A 27,897-nucleotide genomic window follows, 5' to 3' on the forward strand; every position below is an offset into this window, starting at 1 on the left:
TATAGGCATGGATGCAGGGAAGAAAAGGGACAACTGACATCCAGGTTATATCCCCCTAAACAAAGACCAAATGTGTGAAACAGAGGATTTTCAAACTTTCTTTTAGTATTGTCTCTTTTTCCCGTGACTATAAACTTCTTGAAGATTCTGTCCTTCTGGCAACGCAAGGAGGTCTGTCAAAATGTAGGAAAGGGGAGCAGCCTGCACCCTCCATCTAGGAGCCTATGGCGCCCACCCCCTGAGGCGAAGACCCACCCCAGGCTGACCTCACACTACTTAAAGAAAATGGTTCATTTTCACCTTCTAACTGTAGTTGACAAAGCTAATACTTATGTTCCCTCCATCCAGGTCAGCAACCATTTCAGTACTTGGCCTCTCGCTGTGGTTAACCATCCCTCCATTCTCCGTTATCTCCTTTGGTGGTGAGAGAAGTTGGTCTGACCCCCTCTCCCCAACGTTGGTATCTTCCCCCTGAGAGAGACTACTGCCATGCAACCACTTCATTGAAACATACAAAAAAAGGGCTATTCCTTTGAGATGACAATGTTGGGATTGTTCACAACATCAAGTTGAAAAGTTAGAATACTAGGACAGCTTAATTTAGCTTCACATTATAATAATGAAAAGCTGCCTTTCAATAGTAAATTCTAATATGCTTGTCTCCAAGGAGACAGTATCCTGCAGGCAATTGTACATTTGCCTCAAAGGTGACACAAACTGTTTCTAATATAAACACATAAACAAACTTAGCATATAATGTTACATTATGGGGGTCTTAGCTAAGGCATAACCTCTGGTGCCATTATTTTGTCTGTAAAAAGGAGTTAGACTAGGTCATATGGAAGGTTCCTTCAAGCACTAACAGATCCTAAAAGATTTGGCCAATTTCTCTTTCATGCCGTAAGTTGTACGCAATGTTTTCTAGCTAAAATTGAGACTTGGGCGTGCTTGTTTCCTTTGCATATTTAAGACAAATAAATTGAGAGAAAAGGCAGAAAGGAATATTAATTGAGCACCTGTGAAGCACCAGGTCTATTTTTCCATATGCCTGTGCCTCGTGTTATTACTGCAAACTAGATACTATTACCCTCATTGCAGATTAGTCAACAGTCAGGATTTTATTGCATACTTATTTATAATTGACCACATTCAGTGACTGTGAATGATATTTCAATTGTGAAACCTATATAACTTTCATGCTTTTTGTTTTTTTATTGAAGTGTGGTTGATTTACAATATTATATTACCTAATTTTTTTAAGATTCCACATACAAGTGATAACATTCAGTATTTATCTTTCTCTGTCTTATTTCACTAAGCATAATACTCTTCAGGTCCATCAACATTGCTGCAAATGGCAGAACTTCATTCTTTTTCATGGCTGAGTAATACTGCATTATATATATATGCCACATCTTTGTCATTTTCTGGTTGATGGACACTTCCATATCTTCCATATCTTACTATTGTAAATAATGTTGCAATGAACATTGGGATGCATGTATCTTTTCAAATTAGTGTTTTTCACTAATACTGCAGTGGAATTGCTGAATTACATGATACTTCTATTTTTAACTTTTTGAGGAAACTCCATACTATTTCCCATAGTGGCTGTACCAATTTACATTCCCACCAACCATGTAGGAAGTTTCCCTTTAAAAAAAAATTTTTTTTTACAGTACATGCTTTGATATATATATATATATTTATGTGAGAGAATGTCTTTATTCTTAGAAGAGGCATGCTGAAGTATTTAAGAGTAAAATGGTGTTTTTTTTTAATTGAAGTATAGTTTATTTACAGTGTTGTATTAGTTTCAGGTGTACAGCAAAGTGATTGTTATATGTACATATATATGTTTTTTTCAGATTCTTTTCCCTTATAGGTTACTACAAAATATTGAGTATAGATACCTGTGCTATACAGTAGGTCCTTGTTGGTTATCTATTTATTTATTTATTGGCCATACCATGCAGCATACAGGGTCTTAGCTCCCCAACCAGGGATCGAGCCCAGGCCCTTGGCAGTGAGAGTGTGGAGTCCTAGCCACTGGACTGCCAGGAAATTCCCATTTATCTATTTTATGTATAGCAGTGTGTGTATATTAATCCCAAACTCCTAATTTATCCTTCCCCCACCCCACCTTTCCCCTTTAGTAACCATAAATTTGTTTTCTATGTCTGTGGGTCTGTTTATTTCTGTTTTGTATATAAGTTCATGTGTATCTTTTTTTAAGATTCCACATATAAGCGATATCTGATATTTGTCTGGCTTACTTCACTTAGTATGATAATCTCTAGGTCCATCCATGTTGCTGCAAATGGCATTATTTCATTCTTTTTTATGGCTGATTAATATTCCATTGTATATATGTACCACATCTTCTTTATCCATTCCTCTGCTGATGGACATTTAGGTTGCTTCCATGTCTTGGCTATTGTAAATAGTGCTACAATGAACATTGGGGTTCATCTTTTTGAATGATGATTTTCTCCAGATATATACCCAGGAGTGGAATTGTTGGATCATGTGGTACTTCTATTTTTAGTTTTTTAAGGAACCTCCATATTGTTCTCCATAGTGGCTGTACCAATTTACATTCCCACCAACAGTGTAGGAGGGTTCCCTTTTCTCCACACCTTCTCCAGCATTTATTATTTATAGACTTCTTGATGATGGCCATTCTGACTTGTGTGAGGTGATACATCATTGTAGTTTTGATGGGCATTTCTCTAATAATTAGTACTGTTGAGCATCTTTTCATACGACTTTTGGCCATCTGTATGTCTTCTTTGGAGAAATGTCTATCTAGGTCTTCTGTCCATTTTTTGATTGGGTTGTTTGTTTTTTCGTTTTGAGCTGTATGAGCTGCTTGTATATTTTGGCAATTAATCCCTTGTTAGTTGCATCATTTGCACATATTTTCTCCCATTTTGTAGGTTGTCTTTTTATTTTGTTTATGGTTTCCTTTGTTGTGCAAAAGATTTTAAGTTTAATTAGGTCCCATTTGTTTATTTTTGATACTGAGTTATATGAGCTATCCATAAATTCTTGTATCCCTGGGATAAATCCCACTTGATCATGGTGTATGTTTCTTTTTATATATTCTTGGATTCAGTTTGCTAATTTGTTAAGGATTTTTGCATCTGTATTCATCATAGATGGTGGCTTGTATCTCCTTTTTCTCCTGTAGTGTCTTTTACTGGCTTTGGTATCAGGGTTATGGTGGTCTCATGGAATGAATTTGGGAGTGTTTTGGCCTCTTCAATTTTTGTAATCATTTGCCAAGGATAGGTATTAGCTCTTATTTATATGTTTGGCAGAAGTCCCCTGTGAAGCTGTCTGGTCCTGGACATCTGTTTGCTGGCAGTTTTTTTTTTTCTTTAACTACAAATTCAATTTCACTAGTGAATGCTCTGTTCAGATTGTTTATTTCTTGCTGATTCAGTTGTGACAGGTTGTATGTTTCTAGAAATTTGTCCATTTCTTTCAGGTTGTATGTTTGGTTGGCATATAAGTGTTCATAGTTCTCACATTTTATTTTGGATCTCTGTGGTATTGGTTATTTTTCCTTTTTTATTTCTTATTTTGTTCACTTGGATCCTCTCAGTTTTCATTCTTGATGAGCCTGGCTAAAAGTTTATAAGTTTTGTGTATCTTTTCAAAGAACCTGCTCTTGGATTCATTGATCTTTATATATATATATATATATATATAAACTTTTTTTTTCAGATTCTTTTCCCTTATAGGTTATTACAAAGTATTGAGTATAGTTCCCTGTACTATAGTAGGTCCTTGTTGGTTATCAATTTTATATATAGTTTATATTTTATATATATCTATTTTATATAGTAGTGTGTATATGTTAATCCCAAACTCCTAATTTATCCCTACCCAACCCCTTTCACTTTGGTAACCACGAGTTTGTTTTCTATGTCTGTGGGTCTATTTCTGTTTTGTATGTAAGTTCATTTATGTCTTTCTTTTAGAATCCACATATAAGCGATATCATCTGATTTGTCTTTCTCTGTCTGGCTTACTTAGTATGATAATCTTTAGGTCAATCCATGTTGCTGCAAATGGCATTATTTCATTTTATAGTATCCGGTCTTACATTTAGGTCTTTAATCCATTTTGAGTTAATTTTTGTGTATGGTGTGAGGAAATGTTCTAATCTCATTATTTTACATGGAGCTGTCCAGTTTTCCCAGCACCACTTATTGAAGAGATTGTCTTTTCTCCATTTTATATTTTTGCCTCCTTTGTCATAGATTAGTTGACCATAGGTTCATGGGTTTATTTTGGGGATTTCTATCCTGTTCCATTGATCTATATTTCTGTTTTTGTGCCAGAACCATACCGTTTTGATGACTGTAGCTTTGTAGTACAGTCTGAAGTCAGGGAGCTTGAATCCTCCAGCTCCATTTTTCTTTCTCAATATTTCTTTGGCTATTAAGGATCTTTTGTGTCTCTATACAAATAAAAAATTTTTTTTCTTCTAGTTCTGTGAAAAATGTCATTGGTAACTTGATAGGGATTGCATTGAATCTGTAGATTGCCTTGTAGTATAGTCACTTTGACAATATTGATTCTTCCAATCCAAGAACATGGTATATCTTTCCATCTGTTTGTGTCATCTTTGGCTTCTTTCATCAGCATCTTACAGTTTTCAGAGAATAGGTCTTTTGTCTCCTTAGGTAGGTTTATTCCTAAGTATTTTATTCTTTTTGTTGCAATGGTAAATGGGATTGTTTGCTTAATTTTTATTTCTGATCTTTTGTTGTTAGTGTATAAAAATACAACAGATTTCTGTGTATTAATTTTTTAGCCTGCCACTTTACTGAACTCATTGATGAGCTCTAGTAGCATTCTAGTAGCATCTTTAGGATTTTCTATGTGTAGTATCATGTCATCTGCAGACAATGACAGTTTTACTCCTCCTTTTATAATTTGGATTCCTTTTATTTCTTTTTCTTCTCTAATTGCCATGGCTAGGACTTCCAAAACTATGTTGAATAAAAGTGGTGAGAGTGGACATCCTTGTCTTGTTCTGGATCTTAGAGGAAATGCTTTCAGCTTTTCACCATTGAGTACGATATTAGTTGTAGGTTTGTCATATATGGCCTTTATTATGTTGAGGTATGTTCCCTCTATGCCCACTTTTTGGAGAGTATTTATCATAAATGGATGTTGAATTTTATGAAAAGCTTTTTCTGCATCTCTTGAGATGATCATATGGTTTTTATTATTCACTTTGTTAATTTGGTGTATCACACTGATTGATTTGTGGATATTGAAAAATCCTTGCATCTCTGAAATAAATCCCAGTTGATCATGGTATATTATCCTTTTAATTATTGTTGGAATTGGTTTGCTAGTATTTTGTTGAGGATTTTTGCATCTATGTGCTCAGTGATGTCGGCCTGTAGTGTTCTTTTTTTGTGGTATCTTTGTCTGGTTTTGGTATCAGGGTGATTGTGGCCTCATAGAATGAGTTTGGGAAAGCTCCTTCCTCTGCAATTTTTTGGAATAGTTTCAGAAGGATAGGCGTTAACACTTCTCTAAAGGTTTGATAGAATTCACCTGTGAAATCATCTGATCCTGGACTTTTGTTTGTTGGGAATTTTAAAATTACTGATTCAATTTCAGTACTGGTAATGGGTCTGTTCATATTCTGTTTCTTCCTGGTTCAGTCCTGGGAGATTGTACCATTCTAAGTATTTGCCCATTTCTTCTAGGTTGTCCATTTTATTGGCATATTGTTGCCTGTAGTAGTCTCTTATGGTCCTTTTGTATGGTGTCTGCTGTAATTTCTCCTTTTTCATTTCTAATTTTATTGATTTGAGCCCTCTCCCTTTTTTTCTTGATTATTGTGGCTAAAGGTTTATCAATTTTGTTTATCTTTTCAAAGAACCAGCTTTTGGTTTCACTGATCTGTTGTTTTCTTTGTCTCCATTTCACTGATTTCTGCTCTGATCTTTATGATTTCTTACCTTCTACTAACTTTGGGTTTTGTTCTTCTTTCTCTAGTTGCTTTATGTGTAAGTTTAGGTTGTTTATTTGAGATTTTTCTTGTTTCCTGAGTTAAGATTGTATTGCTATAAACTTCCCTCTTAGAAATGCTTTTGCTGCATCCCATAAGTTTTGGATCATTGTGTTCTTGTTTTCATTTGTCTCTAGGTATTTTTTGATTTCCTCTTTGATTTCTTCCGTAATCCATTGGTTGTTTAGTGACATATTGTTTAGCCTCCACATATTTGTGTTTTTTACAGTTTTTTTCTTGTAGTTGATTTATAATTTCATAGTGTTTTTGTCAGAGAAGATGCTTGATATGATTTCAGTTTTCTTAAATTTACTGAGGCTTGCTTTGTGGCCTATCATGCAGTCAATCCTGGAGAATGTTCCATGTGCACTTGAGAAGAGTATGTACTCTACTGCTTTAGGATGGAATGTTCTATAAATATCGATTGTGTCCATCTGGTCTAATGTGTCATTTAAGGCCTGTGTTTCCTTACTGATTTTCTGTCTGGATGATCTGTCCATTGATGTAAGTGGGGTGTTAAAAGTCCCTTACTATCGGGGCTTCCCTGGTGGCGCAGTGGTTGAGAGTCCGCCTGCCGATGCAGGGGACACGGGTTCGTGCCCCGGTCTGGGAGGATCCCACGTGCCGTGGAGCGGCTGGGCCCGTGAGCCATGGCCGCTGGGCCTGTGAGTCCGGAGCCTGTGCTCCACAACGGGAGAGGCCACAACAGTGAGAGGCCCGCGTACTGCAAAAAAAAAAAAAAAAAAAAAAAGTCCCCTACTATCATTGTGTCACTGTTGATTTTTCCTTTTATGGCTGTTAGCATTTGCCTTATATATTGAGGTGCTCCTATGATGGGTGCATATATATTTACAATTGGTATATCTTTTTCTTGGATTGATCCCTTGATCATTATGTAGTGTTCTTCTTTGTCTCTTGTAACAGTCTTTATTTTAAAGTCTATTTTGTCTGATATAAGCGTTGCTACTCCAGCTTTCTTTTGATTCCCATTTGCATGGAATACCTTTTTCCATCCCCTTGCTTTCAGTCTGTAGATCTGAAGGGAATCTGTTGTAAACAGCATACAAACAGGTCTTGTTTTTGTATCCATTCAGCCACTCTGTGTCTTTTGGTTGGGGCATTTAATCCATTTACATTTAAGGTAATTATCAATATGTATGTTCTTACTGTCATCTTGTTGTTTTGGATTTGTTTTTGTAGGTCTTTTTTCTTCCCTTCCTCTTTTGTTCTCTTGTGATTTGATAACTGTCTTTAATGTTGTGTTTGGATTGCTTTTTCTTTTTTGTATGTATACCTATTGTAGATTTTTGGTTTGTGGTTACTGTGGGGTTTTATTTATTTTTCTTTTCCTTTAATTTTTATTTATTTAAATTTTTTTGGCTGCATTGGGTCTTCATTGCTGCATGTGGGCTTTCACTAGCTGAGAGAGTGGGGGCTACTCTGCGGTGCAGAGGCTTCTCATTGCAGTGGGTACTCTTGTTGCGGAGCACGGGATCTAGGTGCATGGGCTTCAGTAGTTGTGGCACATGGGCTCAGTAGTTGTGGCACACAGGCTTAGTTGCTATGCAGCCTCTGGGATCTTCCCAGACCAGGGATTGAACCTGTGTCCCCTACATTGGCAGGTGGATTTTTAACCACAGCACCACCAGGGAAGTCCCTACTGTGGGGTTTTGATTTAGCTGTCTCTCTCTATATATACATATACAAGATTGTTTTAAGTTGCTGGTCTCCTGATTTCCAATGCATTTCCAGTATCCTGCATTTATACTCTCCTCTTATCGCAATTGCTGGTTTTGATATTATCTTCATGTGTGGATCATTTCCCTACCTTTACTGTGTGTTTGCCTTTACTGGTGAGCTTTTCCATTCATAATTTTCTCATTTCTAGTTGTGGCCTTTTGTCTTCTGCCTAGAGAAGTTCCTTTAGCTTTTGTTGTAAAGCCGGTATGGTATTGCTGAATTCTGTTAGCTTTTGCTTGTCTGTAAAGCTTTTGGTTTCTCCATCAAATCTGAATGAGAGTGACTTCCCTGGTGGCGTTGTGGCTAAGAATCCACCTGCCAATGCAGGGGACACTGGTTCGAGACCTGGTCTGGGAAGATCCCACATGCCACAGAGAAACTAAGACTGTGTGCCACAACTACTGAGCCTGCGCTCTAGAGCCCACGAGCCACAACTACTGAGCCCTTGTGCCACAACTGCTGAAGCCTGTGCACCTAGAGCCTTGCTCTGCAACAACAGAAGCCACTGCTATGAGAAGCCTGTGCACCGCAATGAAGAGTAGCCCCTGCTCGCCGCAACAAGAGAAAGCCCGTGTGCAGCAACAAACACCCAGCGCAACCAAAAAAAAAAAAAAAAAAATCTGAATGAGAGCCTTGCTGGGTAGAGAATTCTTGATTGTAGGTTCTTCCCTTTCATCATTTTAAATATATTGTGCCACTCCCTTCTGGCCTGCAGAGTTTCTGCTGAAAAATCAGCTCATAACATTATGGGGGATTCCCTTGCACGTTATTTGTTGCTTTTACCTTGTTGCTTTTAATATTTTCTCTTTGTCTTTAATTTTTGACAATTTGATTAATATGTGTCTTGGTGTGTTCCTCCTTGTGTTTATCCTGTATGGAACTCTCTGTACTTCCTGGACTTGAGTGTTTCCTTTCCCATGTTAGGAGACTTTTTGGCTATTATCTCTTCAAATATTTTCTCAGGCCCTTTCTTTCTCCCTTTTCCTTCTGGGACCCCTATAATGTGAATGTTGGTGCTTTTAATGTCCTAGAGGTTTCTTGAGACTGTCCTCATTTCATTCTACTTTCTTTATTCTCTTCCACAGCTGTGGTTGCCACCAACCTGTCTTCCAGCTCACTTATCTGTTTTTCTGCCTCATTTATTCTCCTATTGACTCCTTCTAGTGTATTTTTCATTTTAGTTATTGTATTGTTCATCTCAGTTTGTTTGTTCTTTAAAGCTTCTAGCTCTTTATTAAACATTTCTTGTATCCTCTTGGTCTGTGCCTCCATTCTTTTTGAGATCTTGGATCATCTTATCATTACTCTGAATTCTTTTTCAGGTAAATTGCCTATCTCCACTTCACTTAGTTGTTCTTCTGGGGTTCTATCTTGTTCCTTCATCTGGAACATGTTTCTGTGCCATTTCATTTTGTCTAACTTTCTGTGTTGTGGTCTCCGTTCCCCAGGCTGTAGGATTGTAATTCTTCTTGGTTCTGGTGTCTGCCTCCTGGTGGGTGAGGTTGGTCCAGGGGCTTGTGCAGGCTTCCTGGTGGGAGCTACTGGCACCTGCCCACTGGTGGGTGGAGCTGGGTCTTTTCCTTCTGGTGGGCAGGGCTGTGTCAAGGGATATGTTTATACGTGGCTGTTGGCTCATGATGACTTTAAGCAGCCTGTTTGCTAATGGGTGGGGCTGTGTTCCCACCCTGTTTGTTTTTTGCCTGAAGCGTCCCAGCACTGGAGCCTGAAGGCTGTTGGTTGGGGCCAGGTCTCATTGCCAAAATGGTGACCTCCGGGACAGCTCATGCCAATCAGTATTCCCTGGGGGGTCTGCCACCAGTGTCCTTTCCCCCACAGTGAGACACAGCTGACTCCCACCTCCCCAGGAGATGCTCTAAGACCGCAGGAAGATCTGGCCCAGGCTCCTATGGAGTCACTGCTTTGGTCTGGGTCCCAGTGTACATGAAACCTTGTATGCATCCTCCAAGAGTAGAGTCTCTGTTTCTCCCATTCCTGTGGATCTCCTGCACTCAAGCCCCACTGGCCTCCAAAGCCAAATGCTCTGAGGGCTCCTCCTCCCAATGCCAGACCCCCAGGCTGGGTAGCCTGATGTGGGGCTCAGAACTGTCACTCCTCTGGGAGAACCTCTGAGATGTAATTATTTTCCAGTTTGTGGGTCACCCATTTGGTGGGTATGGGATTTGATTATATCATGAAAGTGCCCCTGCTAGTGTCTTGTTGTGACTTTTTCTTTGCCTTTGGATATGGAATATCTTTTTTGGTAGGATTGAGTATTTTTTCAGTGGTTGTTCAGCAGTTAGTTGTGATTTTGGTGTTTTCATGAGAGGAGGTGAGCTCAAGTCCTTCTACTCCACCATTTTGTCTGGCTGATTTGTTTTTAATAAAGCCAGAACACCAGTACTTAGAGACGACCAACATCCCTGATTTCCCTTCTCCTTTCCTTCTGCTCTGCCTCTTCTGGCTGAGGCCATGCTTCAGTGGGAAAGACCCGGTCTACATCAGTCTTTGTGTGGGGGCCAATCTGGACTCGGTCACCACTGAGTCAGCAGAGTTTCCAGCTGCAGCTCAGTCTTCCTCATTAATCTTTTCTATTTTCTTTTTGGCCTCTGTTTTATTTATTTCCTCTCTCATCTTTATTTCCTTCCTTCTGCTGACTTTGGGCTTTGTTTATTCTTTTGAAGATTAGGTTGATTGAGATTTTTCTTGTTTTCTTGAGCTAGGCCTGTATTGCTATAAACTTCCCTCTTTAGAACTACTTTTGCTGCATCCTATATATTTTTGGAAAGTTGTGTTTTTCATTTTCATTTGTCTAGAGGCATTTTCTGCATTCCTCTTTGATTCTTTCACTGACCCACTGGGTTTCTTTCTTTTTTTTTTTTTTAGTAGTGTGTTTATTCTCCTAGTGTTTGTGTTTTTCCCATTTTTCTTTCCGTAATTGATTTCTAGTTTTATACCAGCATGCTTTTTCTAATATATAGTACCTCTTAAACAAAAATATATTTGCAAATTTAATGCTTAAATTTATAAAAAAGAGGATTTGACTAAAATTACTTTCCTAACTTCCTAACTGGCAAGTTAAATAACCTTATTCAATTAAAAAAAAAACTCATTTCCATCTGTAACTGACGATTTTAACATCCATATAATTCAGAAAGCAGCTGGCAGTTTTAACAATAACAGGTGATATTTACTATGTCACTGTGATATTCGTAGATACTGTGCTAAGTACTTTATAGGTATTTTATTTAATGCTAACAAGCCTGAAAAGTAGATAGTATGCCTGTTTTATTAATGGAGAAAATAGAGGCTAATTAAGTAACAAGTGGGAAATGATTGAACCAAGAATCAGTTCCAGTCCTGATTGATTCCAGTCTATGCTCCATAGCCTTTCAAGTAGTTTAAATTTCTAGAAATCATTACCTTTTGTTATTATTGTAATAATAGTAATATTCAAATAATTTTGTTCAAATTAAAAATTTTGAAGGCCTTGGAGGCAAAGAAAATGAAGATAAAAACAACCACTGAACTCAGAAGCCAGCCAATGTGCAGTCTTGCACGAAACATCCAAAGACCAGCTACATTCACATAGAAGAGCAACAGCATCAAAAAACGTAGAACAGAAAGGCTTCCAGTTTCCCATACTTGGCTTGTATACAAATGACATTGGAGTAAGCAACATGTTGACACCACTCAGTAGCCTTTCCTAAGCTGATCTGGGCACTCTTGCCTCCTGGTGTTACCTGCTCATCAATGGTTCTACTTTGGCAACACCAACTTTGGTAACTCTATTATTATGTTATTAATTATGTTTTCCCTTTAGAAAAATGAGTGGGAAACAAGAATGAAGGTTGTTATACATGTAAGCAAAAGTCCTGATTATAATTCAGCTCAGCCAACAACAGAAATCACTGGGGTCCCCAAAGTACATTTATGTCAACTGGACTTTGGCTGTATGATTGGATGTCCATCCATGATGAAAAATAATAAAAGTTAAGAATAAACATAAAGCTTTGGAAACGGATCACCAGTTGTTGGGTCTAGAGTGTGGGCTGTAATGTGTGTTTTTGTTCTCCGGTGACAAATGACACCCCTGTATACCGTGTGAGTCAAATGTTCACTTCGCACAGAGGTTTCAGTAAGTGCTGGATGCATTTGTGTGTGTTGTGGGGAGCGTGTGTGGTAAGAATTGAAGAAGTAAAGCATAAAAGAAAATATGCCAAATCCAACTCTTCTGTGCCATTAATTCTAAAAAGTCTGAAAAATAGAACATGTAGGCCAAAAAGTATTTCCTGCATTTCAGGAAACAACGAACTACATCTACCGTCAAGCCATCAGCCACCGCAGCTGCCCCTGCTGGTGCACCCTGAGGGGAATTCAGACTGGAGAAAAACAGGATACTGGCCCTAGGTATTTTAAGATGCATATCAAAGAAATAATTTCAATAAGCCCAGAATCCTCCATCTTCCCATTCATAGAAAGGCACTAAAGTCATTAACTTGAAGATGTCTTTGTGGGTCTGTGTGTGTGATTGGCAGTAATCTTTTGATATTTGACTACATTTTTTTTTTCCAGCCAAAACTTCTATATATCCTGGCCCCTCCCTTACCTCTGAGGGAATAGTCCCTCAGAGCTATCTGAGAGGCTGCATTCCCAGGCTCCATTCCTCAGTAATGTCCTTGAATAAAATATAGTTCTAAAATTTTAGGTTGTGTCTTCTTGTTTTTTTTTTTTTTTTCAGGCGACAGTTTTGGCAACCAACAAAGGGATCTAGAGCAGACTTCTCTCCCTCACCTGAACTGTACAAGGAACTGGAGCTTTGGTGTCAGCAGAAGCTCCCTTGTTCCTGTCTGCCCCTCCTTGCAAAGTCCAGATGAGTTTGGGTGAGTCTCTCCTAGGTCTCAGATATCCGTTTATTAGTTGATGATCCTAAGTTTTACTTGGTGGTGTTAAACTCCTCTCTGGAGGAGAAGGTTTTCTTTGAAGCTTACTTGCAAGAAGATGTACCTGGGTTATCCTCAGTTGAAAGACACTGGGAAGATTTTATTATGTACATATAGAACTTATGCTTCCAGTACTTAACTGGTAGTTAAAGAAAATCTTGCCCTAAAGCTGACCAAACTGGGGTTCTTTTGACATTACAAAATTAATTTTTTCTGTGTGTGCACAGCTAGAGAAAATCCAGCTTGATAAAACATCTTTTCAGAATTCTGTCCTTAAAGAAACAAAAGCCCTTCTAGGAGGAACTTACATTTCTCTCCCTGTGTGTTTGAGATGTAAATATTCTACCTGATCTTAGGCATCTCCCCCACAAACCCCCGACTCTGTTTTGAAAGCTTGGTCTCTGTCATCCAGAAGGTACACTTGCGGTGTACATTTGGCAGCCAGTTGAATAGACTGGGATGTTGAGTAGTCTTTTTGTCTAGCTGTGCCAACTCTCAGGGAAATTTGTCATAAGGGGTCCCAGCCCATAAAGGGCCTTTGTCATCTTAACCTCTGTTGTGTCTGCCTATACAGTGATGGCCCCTTACATTCTTAGACTGTTTTGGGGAGTAATCTTTGTAGATATTGTGAAGGCTACATGCTTAGCACACCCTTGTGGGGACACTTCTTGCATCTTATTGATTTGAGTTGCTATTAAGATACTACTTGTCAATGCCCAGATGATGGACCATTTAAACTGGAGAAGCTTTTAAATTGGTAAATATTTAGAGAGCTCTCATTTTAAACAGCTGTTTTATTGATACCTATGGGGGAAAAAAAAACAAATTAGAAGGTTTTAAATATATATAAAGTGGCTAACCTAGAAACTCCCTGGGTTTAAAATAAACAGAAGTCTGGGAAACCTTATTTGTGGTCTAGGCTTCCCCTCAGTGGGTCTTACAGATGCTAATATAACATTAGATTGTTAATTAGGTTGATTAACAGGGAAGTAAGAAGCTGACACAAAGTCTACAGACTTCTTGCCAACAAAATGGACATTTTAAAGGGACTTGTTCCAAAAGGATGAAAAAATCTTCAGGTGGTTATTAAGAAATGGGGTAAATAAAATAGATGTTAATAGGATTAAAACAAAGGTTTGATACAATACTACTTAATGTTGGGGACCAATAGGGGGTCGCTTTGTCCCATTTAACCTTGAAGGGCCCCAAACAAGTCTGCTGTATTTACCCCAGTTAAAAAAATACATATAGGGCTTCCCTGGTGGTGCAGTGGTTGAGAGTCCGCCTGCCGATGCAGGGGATGCCGGTTCGTGCCCCGGTCCGGGAGGATCCCATATGCTATGGAGCGGCTGGGCCCATGAGCCATGGCTGCTGGGCCTGTGCGTCCGGAGCCTGTGCTCCGCAATGGGAGAGGCCGCGACAGTGAGAGGCCCGCGTACTGCAAAGAAAAAAACCCCCCAAAAACATATGTATTCAAAAGGCTGGAAAAAAAAATTACACTGAGATACCTGACCAGTAATTGCTTGTGGCAACTAATCAAGTTAAAAGATTAAGAAAAGGGCCTGAGTCCCTTGGCTCAACTCACTGGGGACCACAAAGCCTTTATACAAAAATAGATAAAATGGCTGGAGGATAAAAAGGAAAGCTTCTGGAACTCCTTATAAGACCAAGGCTTGTTGATAGGGTCCTACTGGAAACTAAAGTTAAAGGTATAAAAGTGGATAGTTTGGGGCTTCCCTGGTGGCGCAGTGGTTGAGAGTCCGCCTGCCGATGCAGGGGACACGGGTTTGTGCCCCGGTCTGGGAAGATCCCACATACCGCGGAGCGGCTGGGCCCGTGAACCATGGCTGCTGAGCCTGCGTGTCCGGAGCCTGTGCTTCGCAACGGGAGAGGCCACAACAATGAGAGGCCCACATACCACAAAAAAAAAAAAAAAAAAAAAAAAAAAAAAAAGTGGATAGTTTGAGTGAAAGTTTATAAAAATTGGTATACTTAAATGGACTTCATATAACACGGTTACATCTTTTTTGCCTAATTATATTGTGGGATAGACATTATGTCTCACTGGGGAATGCTTCCCCTGACTGGTACTTTAAGATGGGGCATATAAATCTGTCCATCAGGCCATATTAATTAAACATACTAAAGGAAACCAATAGGGTTACCTAAGCCCACAAAATATTAAATGAAAACTGGGGGCTAATATTCAGGGGTTAATAAAAACAATAATAGTTTTTTTTTTTTTTTTGCTCTGGGTTTAACTTGTACCCTCAGAAAGAGGGTCTTCGTTGAATGCCTTGTGCAGACTTTTGAAGCCCTAATAAACTGAACCCTAAAGTTCTAGAACATAGAACTTTTGATTCTCAGTGTAGTTGGAAATATTCTTACTGATTAAAAAAAAAACTAAAGAAAATGTAGTTGGGCAAATCAATCTTTTAATATCATCTATGTGGCAAACCAGTTCTTAGGAGAATTAAAAGCAACTGTCTTGCAAGTCTCTACAAATCAGAAGTTTCAGTCCACAATGACCTGAGACTGAGCCTAATTAGCTCAATCAGGTAGAATATGAAACCAAAGGGAAAAAAGGGGGAGGGGGAGGAGGTCTTTTTAAACTCAAACCTCTGAAAAGTCTCCCTCACCAAAATCAAATTCACAGCTTCCTTAAGGATTTATCATAGACAAACCACAAATCTTAAGTCTTTTCCACAAAGAGTAAAGCCTTAGTCATCTGAGCAAATAAACTTATTTCAGTTGTTATAAACTAGTAAGTTTATATTGTAATACCAGATTCATAACCAAGGTTTTAAAGTAAAGCTCTGAGATCTCTAGTTATGTCTGTTTATGTCTATGCAAATTATACATACGTCTCTACATACGTCTCTACCTCCAGATAGTATTACCAAAATTAAATTATAAAAGAGCTCTATTTAATTGACTTAAACGTGCTTGCAAATTAAATATTTCTAAGTATAAAGAAAATTGGCCAGAAAGACTTTCAGGTTCATGTGATCTAGGAAATATTAATATCTGGTATTAAAGCTAGCTTAAGCTTGTTTGTTTAATCAATAGACATGCCTTATTTTTATTGTACCTAGGTTTTCTGAAGGTCAATAAATTCATTACTTCTGTTGCAGAGTTTGTCAGCAAGAATTAACTTGGTATATTATTTTCATAAGTTATAAAATATAAAGGGACATTTTAGGAATAATGTTTTGAGTATGTCTATCTAAAATAGTTTCTCCAGAGTTTTGGTAACTTGAAACTTTAGAGTTTTGCTAAGTTAAATGGTGGAATTCACTGAATATCCAGATTCTTTCAAATAAGATAAAATTCTGGAACATTAATTGCTAAACAGGTCTAAGTTTACCTACATTTGTCTTTATAAGAGGAAAACTAACGATGTTTGGTTCTATTAGACACATGTCTTGTACCACACTGGCGTAATACTCTATGTGAAAGCGTATGTTTCTAGAGGTTGTAGAATATGTTCATAAGTTTGCCAATCAAGAAATACTGGTGTGGGGGCTTCCCTGGTGGTGCAGTGGTTGAGAGTCAGCCTGCCGATGCAGGGGACACGGGTTTGTGCCCCGGTCTGGGAAGATCCCACATGCCCCGGAGCAGCTGGGCCCGTGAGCCATGGCCGCTGAGCCTGCGTGTCCGGAGCCTGTGCTCCGCAAGGGGAGAGGCCACAGCAGTGAGAGGCCCGCATACAGCAAAAAAAAAAAAAAAAAAAAGAAATACTGGTGTGATCGTAATTGCTTCTTAGTTTTCACTAGAAACTGTTTTTCAGAGTAGAGAATTCTAATTAAAATATGTAAGTAAAGCTACTAGAAATAAGGGAAATATTTTAGTATGCAAGGACAGTAGGATGTGTGTTTTCAGCAAAAGAAGGTATGAGGAATGGAAATGCATTGTGTTAAGGGGAAAGAAAGAGATTTTTGTCCTAAAGCTGATTAATTCTAAATGTGAAAGAAAAAAATAAGGGATAAACAAATATAGGTACAGAAAGTTGTGGAGGGCTTGTGGGAAGGGAGGACTAGAACAGTTTTGTGCATGATCAGGCTGAGATTGGATTAAATTTAATTAGGTAAATGAAAGTTATTGAAGGTGAGCTGGTACAGTATTGGAGTTTTCTGTTAAGAGGAAGAAGTTTTCCTGAAATGTTGAGCTACTTTTGATACTAGATATGATTTTCTTTGTCTTCTAAATGATCTGTATTTACCTTAAAAATCTTTCATCACTTTGTTTGAATAACTATTGTTTCACAGTGACCTATGATCCTATTTGATAGTGTTTTAAAACTTTTTGATATCTCTGACACACTTCCCTAAGTCAAATTCTAACCAAAGTTCTTCTGACCTGTAGCTAGCTTTGGGAGGCTTCAAAGGGCCCCTGAAACATCCCAAAGAGAGATACTAAATAGATTTAGTTGGTATATTACATGGGAAACATGGTCAAATAAGTGGTGGTACAATTTTCTTATATTGTATGGGAAGACGTCATTAATATAGATGTTCCAAAATCTAAAAATCTGGTATGTTATCAGTCATAATTCTAGTTCTCTTAAAATGCTGGATGTCACAGAAATATCCAAGTTTCTGTCAGCTGCATTGTAATCAGATCTTTAACCATGCCATTTTAAGTCTTCAGTCATTTATAGACAATCATTATTTTACTCAGATGCTTTTATAAAATGAAGATCTTCAAGAAGACTCATAAGAAGGACTTTTTGACAAACAAGTTTCTGATGACTTTTAGATCATACCACTAAAACGGGTAAGAAATTACAAAACTCTAATGGAAAACCTGGCTTCATCCAGATCAACAGGAATTAATTATATGGGACTGAATGAACAATAAATGACTTATAATTTTGACTTTTCTGAAATACTGGCTTTTAATCTTTGTTTTCCAGAAAGCCTTTCCTCTTGTGCTAACTATGACCTACAACAAGTTGATAGATGTTTTTAATCTTCATTTACAAAAGGTACACTTTATTTTATTCTCTCTACTTGATCCCTCCAGAATTTGCCTTCTCCATCTGGCTCCCTTGTAGACTTGATGGCTTATTGTGACCAAATTACATCTAGTTATACTAATCATCATTTTAATCTTTTCTCTTGTTTCTCAAATTATTTATGCCTTGCCTCTACCTGCTGTACTATGATTTTATTAATGATACTAGCTGTACTACTTATATCCTGTCTACTTGATATAAAATAGTTGTCTCTTGCACTATCCAACATGTAACTAGCCTCTGACAAAACTAATGATGGCTGAACGTCTTGAGGCTGTTGATCATATGTAACTCTACACAGAATAACTGTAATAGTGAACTGTAGGAATGGGGAGAAGCAACAAGAGAAAACATTTCCTGGATCATATTTCCTAGTGCTGTAGAAAAATTAGGCATGAAATGCCTCGCAAACCTTGGGTGAATTTATGACCACAAGGAGTTGCTGTGGACAAAAAAGTTGTCTGCCAGGACTTCCCTGGAGGTCCAGTGGTTAAGACTCCATGCTTCCAATGCAGGGGACGTGGGTTTGATTCCTGGTCGGGGAACTAAGATCCCACATGCTGTGCAGCCAAAAGATTTAAAACAAACAAAAAAAGTTGCCTGCCATTTCAGTAATCAGTGAATTTGGCCCACTGTCAAGTCCTCAGCCACCGCAGCTGCCCCCAGTGGTGTACTCTGAGGGTAATTCGGAATGGAGAAGAAGAGGATACTGGCCCTAGGTAAGATACATATCAAAGGAATAACTTTAATGAGCCCAGACTCTTGCCTCTTCTCATAAATAGAAAGGCACTAAAATGATTAACTTGATTTTTTTATTTTTTTTTGGTGATTAGCAGTAATCTTTTGACATTGAACTACATTTTTTCAGCAAAAACTCCTGTATATCCTGGCCCCTCCCTTACCTCTTTGGAACAGCTTGTCAGTGCTGAGAGGTTGCCTTCCCGGACTATAGTCCCCAGTAATGTCTTCAAATAAAACAATTCTCAACTTATAGGTTGAGCACTTTTGTCAGTTAACATCCAAAAAGTCCACTGGAATCAGAATGTTTTTTCTACATTTATAATGGGTTTTAGTTCAATTTTTACTGTACGCATCCACTGAAAACTTTAATAGCAATGTCTGGAGACATTTTTGGTTGTCAGAGTGCGAGTAGGGGAGTTGCTATTTGCATTAGAGACCAGGGATGCTGTTAATAATCATACAATGCCCAGGACAGCCCAACATGGTGATAATGAGTTTGAGAACGCTTGCATTACATGCAGTAAGGATACTGGAGCACTGGTGAGGTAGGAGGCAAGCTATGAAATACAATGAATATGGTTGCTGTCCTGGTAGGGCTGAGATGATAAACCACTTTATATGTAATTTTTTTATCCAAATAATCTATACAATATTTATATTTAAATACTTTTATTTTCATTTCACAAAAAAAGCAACAGTGTATGCAGGTACACATGCCTTTCAGTCAGTGCTGGTCATATGCAAAACAAGTTATCAGAAGTATAAAGAAAAATAAGCCTTTCCCCTCACCAGTGACAAAACACAATTTGCATATATAATATTATATATACATACTAGTTTCAAAATCTTTCACAAAAGACAAGATTATGATACAAATTTAGAATTCTACCCACAAGCCCAGATCCAAGGAATTGGAGATCTCTATAAGAAGTGTTTAAATACAAAAATGTGATACCTTTTACAAGTTTTGAAGTAATTACTTTTCAAAGCATTTGATAAACTATTCTTCACAGCAATATGGAACACTTGGCTTTAATCAAGATAGCTAGCTGTAAGATTGTTTGTCTCAATGTGAGTTTGTTGATTAATGCAAATATTCCAATTATGCTGTAATTCTCATTTTATACACATGAGTGTATTACTGTACTGATGCTTTATACAGTTCAAGTTCTGGAGCATTTCATTCAGCTAAGCCCTGACCTGTACTTCCTTTGAAGTATTTCAGATTAAGAACTGTTGAGAAATAACACTAAAGAAAGATGACCATGACTAACTCCAAAAAGGTGCCCCCTTTTCTTTATGATCAAAGTTAAATGTGGCATGAATAAACTTTTATTTTTCCTACAGCAGCAGGTATAAGTAACAGCAAAGTATAAGCAAATTTTTCATCACTAGAACCTGAGAGTTTGATATGGTAAATAACATCTCTTTGCAAACCTTCTAGGAGTCCTATCACTCAGTGTTTCTAAAAATAACAATATGGCAAATCTTCAGCATTATATTCATTATAAATTGCAGAACAAACAAACAGTGCTCAGAAGCTTGGAGGGAGGGAGAGAGGGATGGATGGATTTTACACATGCATTTTTTTTTGATACAGACAAATGTGGAGTCATGACATTTACCATGTGGTGGGTGAAGAATCAATGTGAAATAATGATTAAAGAATGCTGAAAGCTAACAGGTCTGGATGTATGAAATGCATGCAAAACCATAAGATAACATCTAACAGTGCAAGCACTGAAGACAAAAAGGAAGAATGAACAGGAATGGTTCAGCTAGTGGGGAATTGAGGAGAGACAGATGCAGCCACGCAGAAAAGCTCTGGGTAGGAAAGGGCCAACTCGCCCTACCATGTGTAAGGTGCTGAAGACAGACAGGGTTTGCCACCCAAATTCTTCTTGGATTAGTTTTCGGGCCCCATGTTGTCATTTACTAGAATGATGGCAATAACTCAAAAGATTCATTCCAGAAACCAAAATTTCTACTGAGTACACAAGAATATGCTACTGATGGAACTGCAACAAACTGAGTCAGAATCCAGGCCTCAGAAAGAAGCTACTCTCAAGGGTCTTCAAGTGAGTTCTAGGCAGCATGTCAACTGGCTTACCACTAAGAGATGAATCAGCAAAAAACTTTAAACAAACACACTTGAAGTATCGTCTTTTTGACTTTTTGGAATTTCCAAAGTACACGTCCCTCCTCATCATTTCATTCAGTTTGAATCAACCTAAGAAATGCTGGATCTGATTAGCTTTCACAACTCAACCATATCCAAGTGTCTTCTTGCATCTTATCTGCTGCATGCCTGTTGCCATTAGCCACACCACCACAACGCTACCCTTTAGGTCAGATGGCAGGGATCTGGTGGGACATTTTTAGTTAGATACATTCAGAGCCCTGCAAGGGACTAAGTATTAAAGGAAAATAATGGGGGAAGAAAAGAAGCAAATCATATATGTGCATGTATATATTTACATCTTTAAAGGCATATATCCGAGGGACTAAAACAAAACCACAAAACAATAACTATACTAGCTCCAGCTGAAGGAGCAAATATGTAGGAAAGGAAGAAGTAACTTAATCTATGAAACTCAATTTTCATTAGTCCCTACATAGCCATGTAAAGGACTAAATACAAAATAACATAACAAATGAAAACATTCATATTTATTAACATTCCCCTGCCAAAAATATAAATCTCCATGAAACAAGTAAGCAAACAATGCCCAACTCTTCTACTTGCTGTTACCCACACAGGCAACAAGGGGAAGGGGAGAAGGGGAGGCTGTCATACACTTTTCCTCAATTTGCATCTGGTACCTCGACATCTACCCAAAGGACTAGGTATAAAATCAATAACATGGAAACATTTATACACATTTTTTAAAAGTTCATACCCTGTCCTTTCCCACTAACTACTACTCAACCCAATAATTCCTCCCTCTTAAAAAAAAAGAAAAACCAAAAAGAACCCCAAATTGTTAAGCTATTGCCCATGTTGGCAGTGAGGGAAGGGAGTAGAGGAGATTTATCATACATCTGGACCTCCATGTTTCATTATGTACCTACAGGTCCCAGCAAAGGACTGGGTACTAAGTGAAATAACACACAAAATATAGCAAACATTTGTATATATTAAAAAAGTGCACACACACACACACACACACACACACACACCCAGACCTCTCCCATCCCTGCCTCTCCAAAAACAGAAGCCAAACATCTATTCTTCTACCATTGCCCACCAGGCAATGAGGGAAGGGGAGCAGGGAGATATTTCATAGAATCAATCTCAACTTTCATTAAGTTCCTAAATAGTTATGCAAAAACCTGGATTCAAAATGAAATAAACACCAAAAGAGGCAGAAACATTTATATACATTAAAAAATTTACGTATCTTGCCCAACAAGCTCATTCCCCATTAAAAGCCTCAAAACAAAGAACAGAAAACCAAATCCTCAAGTACTCATACTACTGCAGGTATACACAGGCTATAGGGGAAGGGATAAAAGATTTATTACATCTCTGGATCTGGGCCTCTGCCTTACATTTGATATTTACAAGTCCAAACAAAACACTAGGTTTGAAGTGAAAGAACAAAAAAACGCAGCAAATGTTTATATATATTAAAAAAAAATGCAAACCCAGAAATCCCCCACTACCCTGCCAAAAAAAAAAAAAAGAAACAAAAAACTCCAAACAACTAGGCTACTAGTCATTGCCTAGACAGGCAACAAGGGAAGGGGAGGAGATTTTTTTCATCGAATGAAACTTAATTTTCATCAGGTACCTAAGTATCCATGGAAAGATTTAGGTACAAAATGAAGTAGCAGAAAAAAGGAGCAAAAACCATTTATATACATTTTAAAAAGTACATATCCCTATGCTCCCAGGAGAGGGAGTGACAGAGGTAGAAATAATAATCTATACTACTCTACATCTATTGCCCACAGAGGCAACAAGGAAAGGGGAAGAGGGGAGATTTTCATACATCCGGACCTCCACATCTCATTAGGTACCTGCACGTCCAAGCAAGGGACAGGTACAAAATGGAATAACACAATATAGTAACTAGCACTGTATATATACAATTTAAAAAAGTATATATCTTGCCCTTAGTCCCTTCCCACCCCCCAAAACTTCAAAAAGCCCAAACTACTTTAAAATTATTGCCTACACAGATAAAAAGGGAAAGGGAGAAGACTGCTATACATCCAGAACTCTGTGGTTCATTAGCAACCTACGGGTCCAAGTGAAGGACTAGGTACCCAATGAAATACTATAATAAGGAAGTAAAAACATGAATATATATTTAAAAAGTATTTACCCCAATACCCACAAAAGAGCCTCTAAAACTAATCAACTACTAGTCACTGCCTACATGAGCAACAAGGGAAGGGGACAAGAGGAGACTGTCAAACATGTGGACCTCCACGTCTCATTAGGTACTTTTATGTCCTATGAGAAGGACGTAGTACGAAATGAATTAGTTATAATACAAAGTAGTAGATTTATTTATATACATTAAGTACATACCCCACTCTCTCCCACCCCACAAAACAAAAACTACTATTCTAGCTATTGCCCAAGGAGGCAATAAGGAAAAGGGAAAAGAGATTTGTCATCCTCTGAACCTCAGTTTTCATTAAGTATATATGCATTCATGCAAAGGAACACATATAAAAATGAAATATTAAAAAATAGCATAGGGCTTCCCGGGTGGTGCAGTGGTTAAGAATCTGCCTGCTGATGCCGGGGATACGGGTTCGAGCCCTGGTCTGGGAAGATCCCACATGCCGCAGAGCAGCTAAGCCTGTGCGCCACAACTACTGAGCCTGTGCTCTAGAGCCCGCGAGCCACAACTACTGAGCCCACGTGCCACAACTACTGAGCCTGCATGCTGCAACTACTGAAGCCCACGTGCCTAGAGCCCATGCTCTGCAACAAGAGAAGCCACCAGAATGAGAAGCCCGTGCACTGCAACATACAGTAGCCCCCACTCGCCGCAGCTAGAGAAAGCCCGCGTGCAGTAATGAAGACCCGATGCAGCCAAAAATAAATTAAAAATAAATTTTAAAAAAGTAGCATAACATTTACGTACACTTGAAAGAAGAATATACAACCCTCCCCTCTCCCTGCCCTCTAGAACAGATTAGATCAAAACAACAGAAACTACAACTACTCTGTTAGTATGTCCACACAGGCAATAAGAAGAGGGGAAAATGGGACATTTGTCATAGTTTTGGACCTTCACAGTCCATTAGATATCTACTTATCCATGAGAAGGATGAAGGAAATGCAAAATCAAACAACACCCACAAAATAGCAGCAAACACATTTGTACACATTTTAAAAAGAACATACTCTGCTCTTCTCCCACTATTACCATCTCCTTCCAAAAAGGGAAATCACATAATTACTCTGTAGCTGTTGTCCATACAGGAAAAATAGGAAGGGTAGAAGAGATTTTCACAGGAAAATATTTTACTTTTCATCAGGACAAACTATATTAAAATGAAATATAAAAACATTACAAAACACATTCCTACATTTAAAAAGTATATACCCCCAAAGAGCCACTCAAAGAAATCAATCAACTATTCTATTAGCTATTGCCCATGCAGGCAATAAGGGAAAGGGAGAAGAGGTTTATCATACTTTTGGACTTCCACTTTTCATTTGGTACTTACTTGCCAATGTGGAGAATGAAGCACAAAATAAAAGAAAGTAAAACCCAGCAAAAAAAAAAAAATATATATATATATATATATATATATTTACATAAGCTTTTTAAAGTACAAATGGGGGTGTGAGGGCAGAAGGAGGAAGCAAGCTCTTTAAAGAGAGAGTTAATTCCAATTCAAAGAAAATAACAAAGGCAAAAGGGAGAAGAAGAGCTACATCATACCTACGAAATTCAGGTCTTGTTTTGCAAACTCGGCCCAGGAACTGCTGTTCCTGCTGAGGACACATCTCCTGAGACGCATACACCTTCCCTGCAGCCCCATGAAATACATGGGGACTACGTGAATGTTCAGCAATCTGACTGCAGATTATCATTCCAGGTGCTTTAGATGGAGTAGACTCTTTTAAAATCCAACTCAATAACAGGCTATCTGTAATCCAACAAACTCATCGCTTAACTTTCATTTCTTTCTTTCCAATATTCAGAAAGGATTCTGTTCTGTACCCAGTAAGACTGACGCGGCTCAATATCCTCTATATACCCAGAACTCTTCTGACAGCTCTTTGTTCCTACAGTGGCTAAAGTACAGTAAAATGAAAACACGAAAGGCAAAGGACATTAGCATTAAGTAGAACCAGTGACAGTAAGAAAGTTCATGAACACCAAAACAACAGCAAACAACACAATTTCACTTAAAGAGATTTATATAAAACAAGATGGAGGAAGGCACAAACTTATGGTGGCAGCTGACACTACTTCAGTTTAATTATGTCTAATCACTTGGTATTAACAAGTGATTAGATATAAACAAACTGGACTCCTCAGATTTCTACTTTCATAGCCTTTCAGATCTCCAAAGCATACATTTATTTCTTCTACAATAAGAAGGCACATTGTACTAGTAATCTAGTATGATGTGCCTTTTCATTAATTCAAATAGACTGTCACTCTGCAATGAATATAACACTTGTCAAACAGTACTTAATTGTGTCATGGATTTATGTGCTCATGTAAAATAGAATCCTATCCTGCTGTGCTTCAATCTATTTGAGTTCTCAGAAATACAGTGGTGAAATAAAATTCTTGGGGGAAAAAACTTCAAAAGCTCCAATAATACTTATTATACATGTTCTACCTATTATTTAACCTTATATTCCTGACTTAGAGTTAGTTTTTGGAAGCCCCATAGAGATGGGATAGCATAACATTAAAAAGTATGGAATTCCATGGGAAAATCTTAGGTGAAAAATGGGTAAATATCCTCTTTATATATGTAGATGTTTTCAGGCAAAATATAAAGTACAAGAATTATTACGAAGAAAGCTTTTCTCTAAGAATCAAAGAAACACAACAATCTAGGTATAAGTCTGCATAGCTCAAAAAATTCAAGTACAGTATTCCTCCTTTAGAAGGAGTAAGATTGCCATACAGTTTTGGATACTTTCCTCTCTCTCTTTCTTCTTTCCTTCTTTCTTTCTTTCCATGGCCATTCCTTATAATCTGTTAGTTTGGCCATTACAAAAGAAAACTTTGATTTTTCAACTAAAGAAAAGTACTGGTTCTGACAGTAGAAAAAATTCAAAGCCCACCATATTAAACCTAAATCAAGTTACTCCTACCCACATTCTCTTTATTCCTTTAAGGTACTGTGGTGAACTTTAAATAAAAATGTTCAATTTCTCAAAGGCCCTATTTTAAAATATGCTTCTAATATGCAACTCTATCATATAAAATGAAAATCCACCCAACGGGTATGATTCAGAGAAAGTGTCTATGATTATGCCAAAAAGCAACTTAAACAAATTGTATTCTTAGTAATAAAGTCAGGATAAGAGACACCAGTATTAAAAAAATGCTTGCCATAAATGTAGAAATACTTATTTATAACATAAGGTGTATCTATGGCAGGGAGTGATAAAGGTGTACAGAGGTTTGGAGAATACTGGAATTCATAAGTAAAATAATTGTAATTAACGTTAACTCGGTTTGAAATATTTTCCTGAAAGATGAAAAAGGAAGTGTTAAATATTTGGAAAATTTAATCTTTTGGCCTTGTTATTTAGCTTTACAATACAACAAAAAATTAAAAATTCTGTAGCACCTGGCTATTCTTCAGAAAAAAAATATAATAGTTATAAACTTCTTCCAGAAAATAAAGGATTATTCAAAACCACCAAAGTAGATCTGCACACTTGAGGTCAGTTCTCTATAGTTGCATGCTTCGTCGACTTCATTACCATACTTTTTGAAGCTAACTTTGAACCACATCCAAATAACATCTCTCAACAAGAAGCAACAAGTCGCTAATAAACCAGCAGCCTGCAAAGATGGTAGCTCCTATGGTAGCTCCTTCCTTATTTTATGGTGTCAGCACTTTCCAGATACTGAGAGATAGAACAGAATTCCAAAACAGATATTTTTTCTCCATTTGAATATCTTCAAAGTAGAAAATTACCCATTGTTTTTGTAGATGGTTGGCATGTAGGTGAATATAATTTGGTAATAAATAACTACACACTGCCCAAAGACATTTTAGAAAAGACAGATGAAAAATACAGATGGGCCCTGAGCAAACTAGAACTCCTAAGAGTGCAAACAACTCAGCAGCGATCCTGGTTTCACCTTGGCTTTTGCAAAAGCAGCAGAGCCCAAGTTAACAAGCTGTCTGAATGGGTGACCGAATGAGGTGCAGGTATGGATGTTACAGCCAAAACGTCAGAGTTTTAAGGTTCTTTTCCACCCACTGGATGTTCAGCTGAATGACTTCCAAAGCCTCCTGGACACAACGAAGTCGAAAGGTTGCCTCTGACTGATTTTCAAAGAATGCCTTGACCTGTAAGTTGCACACAGAAGTATTTCAAAAGAAGAAAAGGATGGTATTTCTCAGATAACTCTGAATATCCTTTTCAAATAAGCTTTAAGTTAGTGATGGCCGTGCTGATGTCTTAAGAGAAGTAGAGATGAGAAATACTATATTTTAATATTTGAGGTATTTACATCAAGTTCCTGATCAAGTATGGTGAAATCTGAAGTAATTAAAAAAATGAATTCCCCTTACTCCCACAAGGATGAATTTTTCAAATCTAAAGTAGGAAAGAAAAAAAAAAAGGCCAAGTAACAGTAAATAAGGTAGAGTCTAAAGTTAGGCCTGGTGTCCAATTTTACCCTTGGAATGGAATTCTTCAAAAACAATTTAATCACCACTTAAAAAGAAACTTGGCATATGTTGATTTTAATTCAAAAATATCATTTGTATTAGGGAGACAAAGGAATATTGTTGAGAATGGAATCAGGATTTTTCCTCATTGCTGTATATCTACCGTTTAGAAATAATCCAGATGCAGAATCATTAGCATTGATGAAGGCAGACAGAGAGAAGGGACAGGATTTGGCATGAGAATCCACCATCTGACTTAAACTGAGCAGCCTGAGGGCAAAGGGATACCCAACCTCCCCAGTAGCATTATATACAACCAACCTCAGATAAATGCGCCTTTGTTGAAAACAGGTGAGTTGATCCAGCAACAATACTTTGTATGGTATAGGACCCCAGATGGAACCTGAAGCAACACAAACATAAGGGTGAAAAGCAAAAAAATGAGTCAGCTGCTGGTAAGCAAAGTTCCTGAGTGCAAAGGAAATGCTTAATGTAAGCTATACATGCCCAAGGCAGAGAGGAGTCCTGCCCCTGGGAACGGCAGCTCCGTACATCAGGAGTCATCCCAT

At 37.8% G+C, this 27,897-nt stretch overlaps 1 protein-coding gene across 2 annotated transcripts in view; it reads right to left on the reverse strand.

Annotated features, from left to right (window-relative positions):
• Nucleotides 1–19,145: 19,145 nt before the first annotated feature.
• The window catches only part of LNPEP (leucyl and cystinyl aminopeptidase), a 107,716-nt gene continuing 98,964 nt past the window's right edge, over nucleotides 19,146–27,897 (reverse strand). For both annotated transcript variants that reach the window (XM_082623774.1, XM_082623773.1), the window contains 2 exons: nucleotides 27,650–27,731; nucleotides 19,146–27,004 (listed from right to left, as the gene is read on the reverse strand). In XM_082623774.1, the coding sequence (XP_082479900.1) occupies nucleotides 26,873–27,004; nucleotides 27,650–27,731 (214 nt within the window). In that variant the 3' untranslated portion in view covers nucleotides 19,146–26,872. The remainder of the gene's footprint in view (nucleotides 27,005–27,649; nucleotides 27,732–27,897) is intronic.

The sequence above is a fragment of the Mesoplodon mirus genome (assembly GCF_964341445.2).
Source record: "Mesoplodon mirus genome assembly, chromosome: 5".
Lineage (NCBI taxonomy): Eukaryota > Metazoa > Chordata > Mammalia > Artiodactyla > Ziphiidae > Mesoplodon > Mesoplodon mirus.